Source organism: Mya arenaria, chromosome 17 (genome assembly GCF_026914265.1).
Source record: "Mya arenaria isolate MELC-2E11 chromosome 17, ASM2691426v1".
Classification (NCBI taxonomy): Eukaryota; Metazoa; Mollusca; class Bivalvia; order Myida; family Myidae; genus Mya; species Mya arenaria.
The window spans coordinates 1485900-1494307 of NC_069138.1; the positions used below are offsets into that span (position 1 = coordinate 1485900).

Consider the following 8408-nt stretch of genomic DNA (forward strand, 5'->3'; position numbering starts at 1 on the left):
CGAGCTGTAATCTAGAGATGTTGTTGCTGGAGGATTGCAAGAGATCGTTAAAATATTATAGGACTGGAAACTAGCTCGACTAGTTTGCATTAGGACATCTACCTTTGCTCAGCGTTGAGGACGTATGATGGAATCTGGTCACTATAAAGGTTGCACCAGATAGAAAGGTTACAGGATATTTTGTGTATAAAAGTGATAAAGGACTATCATAGAAAAGAGAACTTTTTTATGATATAAGTATTATGAATGGTCATGCAAAACTCTGGTAAAATAGATTATATAAGAGTTATACACCTGACGTTTAAGAATCTCAAACGTAACCGCTATGGTTAATTCTCAATTCTGTAATTTACTCACTGTTCATGTGCCCCATCAGTCCTTATTTTTAATGTTTATTATGCATTTCTGTAGCTTAAATGCGTTTTTGCAATAAATACTGGTTAAACCAAAACAGCTTTACTTTATTATGTTCTCAGAATTTCTGAGTTTAGAGAGTGTCGATGCGGTTCACAACGACGATATTCATTTTTTATTGCATGTGTGTTGCTTGCAACATTGTGCCTCTTGCATGACGTTTGTAGCGCTTATATCATTGTTCCTGTAAAGCATGTTTTCTTTCCCGTTGGCTTGACCTTGTATTACACATGTATTCACGTATATTGTGACCCAACGCTCGATTGATATCATTTAATATAATTATATGCATTATGAATTCCATGGATTGATACTCATGAGCCTTTGGCCTTGATGCATTTTAATAAACTATGAATCGTTGAATTTCACTGATACACTATGTTTGTATATAAGGAAAACAGTGCTAATGGTACGTGTGTCATTTGTAGCTTTTTTGGTCGAGATTGTCAAGTACGTTCTTGGATACTTTGATGTTCCGTGTAAGTATCCAAGTGTAACTAATGGCATCAAACGAGTTTATGTGCATATCAAAACCGTGTGTTATAATGCACAGACATCTTTCAGTTCATCAATTAGTCTTTTTGGATATTTCGATCTGTAAAACTGTGCTATTGAGAGGAGAATGATCGCCAGGACTTCCACGGAGGCCGATAGTAGACATGGAATCGTATAATACCCTAACTTGTCTCGTATCCAGCCTGAAAAGTAGGTTCATTCCACTTAGGTAATCCAATGAACAAGTACGATTTTAATTTCATCTAGCGTTTAAACATAAGGCTAAATAAAAATGCTTAGTCATTTTAGTATTACCTGAAAATGTATAGATTATTAATATCTAGTTTGTTTATTCAATTACAGAAACAATACAGGTATAGTAATGGCAATTTGTAATTTTGTTTTTCATTTCAATTGAAAACAGGAGCGAATGAATTGGTTAAATGTGTTATAACAACCTTTAAAGGGGTTAAAAAAGACTCTGGATGTTTTCAGAATTGAATATCTCTGACATTCACTTCTTACTTTATGCAAATGGGTACATAGAAAATTATATCAGGTCAAAAAGTTCACATACCTCCAAATTGTCCCATGAATGCATTTGTTAACCCGGAGAGACTTAAACATATTCCCATTGCATTTGTGTGTCGTTCAATGCCAACCAGTTTTAAAGTGACCACACCAAAGCAAGACACCAACATTCCAATTGCTGTGCCAGCTAATATGCATGCCAGAAAATTTGTAGTAATACTACTAAGTAGTGTTATTCCGAGCTGCGATAAAATTATCATTATACAAGCAATAATTGGGACTGTCAACACAGTTACATATTTTATTTGTATCAACGAGCCTGGAAGTCCAATAATGCCTGATATGTTCAATAAAAGTAGACCTAGTGTAGCATTGGTTTGAGATAGTCCCGAATTCTGAAGCGCGTCGACCACGTTAACCACCGTGACACATGAGTATGCTGTTGCAAGCCCAAATGCAAAGAAAACAAAAACTTTATCTGTAACAAGTTTCTTAAAGGCTACGCAAAGCGTATCACTGCCAGCATAGCACGGTTTAACTTCGCTTTTAACAGAAGTCAAGCTTTCCATTTCAATAGCATTATCATCGCACACGTTTTGCACGTGTTTTGGCTTCGTCAATTTCTTAGTAGTCGGGGAGTTCCATAGCAATGTAAATGGTATCATATTTAGAAGAATCCCACCAGTAATCAGATATGTTCCCCGTGGCCCAAACCTGTCCCTGTAAAAACGAATTACAAATATATCCCAACATTGGAAATGTTTACTATTTTATCGATTAGAAAACTCTAAAAATGTTTAATTATGTATGTGGTAGTAACATATAACAGGATTGTCATAATCCATTTAATCTACGTTGATAGGTCAAAATGATGTTGTATGTTTAATCATGGTAATCACTTACGTCAGATAATCAAAGAAGTATAGGAAAATGACTCCACCCATGCCTGATCCAACATTGACAACGGATACAAAAAATGTTCCCTGTTTGCCGTGAATATGGCGACCGGTCGCTGCGGAAGCGGCTATGTAAATACCATCGCCTGAAGTACCTTTTACAAAATAAGCGGAGAAAACATTATACAATTTTGTTAAGGTATTATTCCCACGCTATTTATATTTATGTAATGACTAATTACTAGACATTTAGTCAGACTCTTAACAATTGTTTAAAACGAATCCTTTCTCACGCATCTTAATAAAAATATTCTTTAGGCAAAACTCTCATTTATCATTTTTGTTATTTACAGGTTCGTCGTCTTCAAAAATATTTCTTCAGACAATTATATGAAATGGGAAATCTCTTTAAAAATATCAACGTTTGGGCGCCACGCGGGAACAATCTAATTGTTTATCTTATTTGGAGTAAAACACCGTAAAATGCGTTAATAATGGCGCCTTTAAACAACTGTACTGTACACGGAAAAACACCATCTTAAAAGAAAATCAAATGTTGATAATAATATTTATGTGGAAAAAAACACTACAGAAACAAGCTCAGTAGCCTACTCCCTTTTTCCACCTACCTCCAAGTAATCCAATCGATATCATCAGAAATGGTATTGACATAGCAAAATAGCTGATGACGACTCCTGTAGACAGGATGAAGGAAAGACAAACCGCAACGTTTCGTTCACCAAACTTATGTATCAAGCCGCCGATAAAGACGCCTGGAACATAAACGACATATTCCTTTGCTCTATTTTCTTAAATTTAGGTCGGATTTCGGATGTTGAGAATTCAAATGCAATTGGTTTAACAATTATTAAAAACATATTGTTGTATGTATGTTTTTTTTGTTTCTTGCGGGTTGTTTTCCGTGACGTTCATTATGTGCCTTTTACATCGGATCATCGACGTTTGACGGTGTAGTTTCCATTGCTTTATTATTAAAAAAAGTTTTAACTGGAAAATCATTTTATTTTCAATTAAATGATTGAATGAAGCTCACCACCACACAAACCAGCTACGATGGCTACGGTCTGAACAAGTGCAGCATCGGTACGGGAAACGTTAAATGTGGTCGTGATATCTGACAATAACGTCCCCATCGAGAACATTACACCCAGCACTACCAGATTCGCGAGGAGTGCAGTTGTACAGACTAGCCATCTTTGTAACACATACATATTTCGTTGATGGGCACGCTGACACCGGCTTAAACATTAAACAAGTTTTCACATTAACATAATCAATTAATGACGGGATCTGCGCCTTGGAACGGTCAAAGAAACACGGCGTAACTTGAATATGATTCCACTGAGGAGCTTAACTAGTATATGTTCACATTATCACACACTAGTCCCAACATTTATCAATACATACAAACTAAAACTGTAAGTCTTATCGGAACCAGCATCAACTAGAAAACGATGGAAAATAAAACAAAACTTTCGTTTAAAGTGATTCACCTATAAAATTGAACATTATGGAAAAACGACACTGAATTCAATGGCCAATCGCGGGACAGTATCAAGTTATCGTACGATCCTTGAAATGTTTTTATTAGAAACCGTTAGCCAAATTTCAAATCAATTTCCCAGAGAAGTTCATAAGGAGGCCATTTATTGAAATCCTTCAACCTAATCCTGTTCGTAAAACTATTGGTGGATAGGTGGGACAAGTTTCTTTTGCTATATAACTATATAGTTTTGCCCTCAAAAACCCCTTGCCATATTTCAAAATAGTTATGATTCCTAGGGCGACTCCTTATCAAGTCGCCATGTTATTCATGATAATGAATAGGTATTCCGTGGCATTATTACATAAAAACAAAGTAATAATGGCGAAAGACTTTCCGAAATAATGTAAATGCTTTTTGATCCAAAATCTGAAAAAAAGTAAAATTTGTTCAACTCTTTACTTCGACCCAAAAATGTCACAAAAATGTATGTTTCACTCCCAAAACTAAATTAAACATGACTTTTGGAAAAGTTTTAATGGTTTAATTTCCCCATCAATTTTTGCAATGTGGAAGGCCCTTAATGCACCAGAATGTTTCCATAATTTATATTCAGTAGTAGTTAAACGGTTCTTCAAACCAAACCTCGTCAAATATATATCACTTTTAATTAAACTGCTCCATCCTTATAACTTGTTAATTGCGATCTTTATACAAATGCATATACATATATATATATATATAAGCGAATTAAGATTTTACATCAGCAATCTTAATTTCAGTTCATCTGACGATACTTAACTAATGCATTTACACTGAATTTACTGTCATGAAACGGAGATATTTATATTTTGATTTTGTTTTTTGTGATTTGCCTTTAAAGTAAAGCGAATGTGCAAGTAGGCTGAACCAATGTGATGTGGTTAATTTAAAGTGAATATAATTAGTGAATATGTTATTGTTTCTTATTTTTGTCACTTGCCGTTTAAGTAATTCCAAGATATAAATTTAAACTAATTAAAGCTTAAATTGTTTTTGACTTTTTTATTACTTTGCATTTTGCAAAAGAGATTATTACTTCATTATTATAACAATTCATTTTATTACTGCAGAAAATTAATTCACTTAAATGCCTACGAAAACAACCATCTAATAACCATACCATCATTAAGAAATAAAAACCGTGTCATACAATACGGGAATTTATCATCTGAAAACATAACCAGGTATCGACTGGCCCGTTATCGGTAAGTGATAACGGATACGCGCCGATACCGTTTTAAGCACCACCCTGATCATTTTGCAACCAGAAACATATGGTAAAAATAACCAAACAAAAATAACTTGTTATGATAAAACCAACCCGACTCAGTGACTGCTGGTTGCAAAGTTACTTTTTAATGTTGTAGAATTTTGAATCAATTTTCGTTTTTCATTAGCAATAACGAACAATTCAACTAATACATGGAACACGGAGTGAGTATTAAAGTTGTGAATTAAGTATAGCTCACATTATTACACCAGCAAAGGCTGAATGACTTTATCTTCAATACAAACATCGCAAAATATTCGAATTTGGCGACAGGTTTACATTTCATTTCTATACAGTAATGAGCGTTGACATTTAACTTTATTCAATCCATAATTAATATCGCAAAATATTTCCATATTTCTACACGTTTTCTTTCATTTTGCTATTCAAATATTATCAACATACTTTTGATAAAAGTATTAGATATTTTCACTACGTTCATTGCATGAAATAATGGTATTCGATCAAATGGCGTTTTTGAGTCAGGAACACATGTAAGTACAATATAAGTGTTACTTTAAATAATTGCAAGATAAACAATACTAATCAAAATATCCGGAGACATGATTCAGAACATATTAAGACATGTTAAAAACAGATATCTCAAGACATGTCTCAAAACTGGTATATGGAGACATATTTCAATACAAATATTTAAAGACATGTTTCAAAGTAGATAATATATGAAGACGTGTTTAAAATTTGAATTTGAAGACATTTTTAAACTGATCACGTAGATACGTTTTAAAATTTAGATATAAAACATAATAAAATATCACAAAATCCCAGAAAAAATACATTATTCTATTCTACAACTACAATAAACTTAATTCTCACCTTTCATCAAGACACATTTTGAAGTATTTGTTAAATAGAAATACACCACTAATGCACTATTACATCCCCAACAGTTAACGCATAACTGATCGCAAAGTTTCGCTAAACGCTCATTTGTGTGGCTATAAATCATCCTAGCATATAATACTCTAGCTTTGAATAAAACAAACTAAAACATGTTTATAAATCATCAGTTTATATGCATCGGTATTAAATGCTGCATAATCAGAGATGAACTTAAACAGCATGATTGAATGATCACACATTCCTTGCGTTTATATATTCTGAAAACAAATAAATATCAAAACATTGCTTTCCATGATAGATTAGAATGACACGCAATATTCACACTTGGTTAGCAGATCATTGCAAGGTGTTTAAAGGGAGATATTTATTTTAAATCAATACACAATAGCGTTTCAGATTTGTTCTTCTGATGAAATTCAGAATTTTTCAACTTTGGACAGTATAATTTGACACCGTTACTCTACACAGTTTCGGTAGCCGATGTCAGGCAAAATCACTCGAACATTGGTGCCTTATCTGTAATGTACATCTCCTCATACGCGATTAATTGTCACACCATTATTTTCATGCGAACATTGTTATTTGCCAAGTAATTTTCAAACGGTAAATGACACTATCTTAACTGATGTCATTTGCAGTATTTTGTTGTCCCTTGTCGATTACGCTTTTGCACACTCATCAGGTATAAACATCTGAATGCACATCGATCACATTGTTGCATACATGTGTAACACGTACATGTGCAAGACGTAGATTGTTGTATCGCGTTAATTATTCATTGGTTAATATAACAGGGTAATGTTGTTGTTTTTTAAATAAGTTTGTGTTTATTGCTGATTTGGCCTTCGTGTTTCTGTAAGTGCTATGTGTGTCTCACATATATTTATGTTTCGTGTTCTAGTAACTAGTGGCGTCTAACCTATCTAAGCGCCACTTAAAATCGTGTGTTATAAACAACATACATCTTTCTTGTCGCTGATAGTTTCGATCTGAAAAACTGTGCTATTGAGAGTAGAATGATAGCGAGGACTTCCACGGAGGCCGATAGTAGAAAAGGTATCGTATAAGATCCTGATTTGTCTCGCATCCAGCCTGAAAAGCAGATAACCTCCAATGAAAATATCCGATGTAAAAATATGCATTTTAATTCCGACATTAATGCTGTATTTTGATGCTTGGTTATTTAGGTTCGACCGGAAAATGTACTGCTTATTAATTTCAAGTATATGTAAATAACTACCGAAAATAAATTACAGTTAATGTTATGGCAATGGCAATTTTTATTGTATTCTTATTTCAAATGAAATCGGAAGTAAATGAACAGTTTTTTTTCTTCAAAGGCCTAAGCAGGGTGTACATGATACTATCATCTATATATAGTCATCATTGAACCCGTTAAAAATATAACGAAATAGTAGGGGATACATTAAATAACGGAACATCTGAAAATGCCCACGAATACCTTTATCATTTACCAGAATGTTAATGACACGCACATGTATACGTATATACGTACACGTAGAAGCATTTTTTAAAGAACCTTGAGATGTTAAATGGGTGTCAAAGAGGTCTACGGATTTCTTCACATCTTTATCACCGACATTAAGTCCTCACAATATACACACTGAATGCATAGAATGCCATATCAGACCTAAAATATCACAAACATCCTAACGGTCCGAAAAAGGCATTCGTTATCCCCGAGAGACTTAAACATAGTCCCATTGCAGTCGCTTGTTGCTCAATGCCAACTAGTTTTAACGTAACCACACCAAAAATAGACACAAACATTCCAATTGCTATCCCCGCTGATATGCACGCCAGGAAATTTGTTGAAATAATGTTAAAAAGTGTTAATCCGAGCTGCGATAAAATTACGATTATGCATGTTATATATTTAAATTGTGTTATAGACCCTGGAAGAATCCGTCCAATAATGCCATGCTAGGTTCAATAAAAGAAGACCTAGCGTAGCATTGGTTTCAGACAGTCCGGAATCCTGAAGCGCGTCGACCACGTATACCACGAACACCGTGACACATGAGTATGCTGCTGCAAGTCCAAATGCAAAGAAAACAAAGGCTTTGTTTGCTGCAAGTTTCTTAATTGCTGTACAAAGCGTATCTCTGTCAGTATCGCCGGTGTTTACTTCGTTTTCAACAAAAGTCGTGTTTTCATTTACGATCCCAATAGCGCTTACATCGCACAAGTTTTGCTCATTTGTTGACTGCCTCGATTTCTTTGTAATAGGTGGCGTCAACAGCAATGCAGATGGTATGATATTTAGGAAAATCCCACCAGTAATCAGAAATGTTCCCCGTAGCCCAAAGGTGTCCCTGTAACACGAACTTGTTTCCAAACATTTCGCATTATTGAATAACTTAATTATTTA

The 8408-nt window shown here is 34.3% G+C and overlaps 1 protein-coding gene across 2 annotated transcripts; it reads right to left on the reverse strand.

The window, feature by feature from the left end:
* Window positions 1-673: 673 nt before the first annotated feature.
* Window positions 674-6241, reverse strand: LOC128224061 (monocarboxylate transporter 14-like). 2 transcript variants are annotated; one of them, XM_052933696.1, is made up of 6 exons: window positions 5990-6241; window positions 3391-3596; window positions 2966-3109; window positions 2344-2491; window positions 1487-2160; window positions 674-1112 (listed from the first exon to the last, which is right to left on the reverse strand). In XM_052933696.1, the coding sequence occupies exons 1-6, from the start codon at window positions 6004-6006 to the stop codon at window positions 955-957; spliced, it is 1347 nt and encodes a 448-aa protein (XP_052789656.1). In that variant the 5' UTR covers window positions 6007-6241; the 3' UTR covers window positions 674-954. The 2 variants fall into 2 exon arrangements, with proteins under 2 accessions (XP_052789656.1, XP_052789657.1); XM_052933697.1 differs by lacking the exon at window positions 3391-3596 and having other exon boundaries at window positions 5990-6240.
* Between the last annotated feature and the right edge of the window lie 2167 nt (window positions 6242-8408).

Coding starts and splice junctions, on each gene's coding strand:
- LOC128224061 (XM_052933696.1), bottom strand. Junction 3,110..3,390: donor CGTAGCTGGTTTGTGTGGTG/GTGAGCTTCATT, acceptor TTTATGTTCCAG/GCGTCTTTATCGGCGGCTTG. Junction 2,492..2,965: donor ATCGATTGGATTACTTGGAG/GTAGGTGGAAAA, acceptor ATTTTGTAAAAG/GTACTTCAGGCGATGGTATT.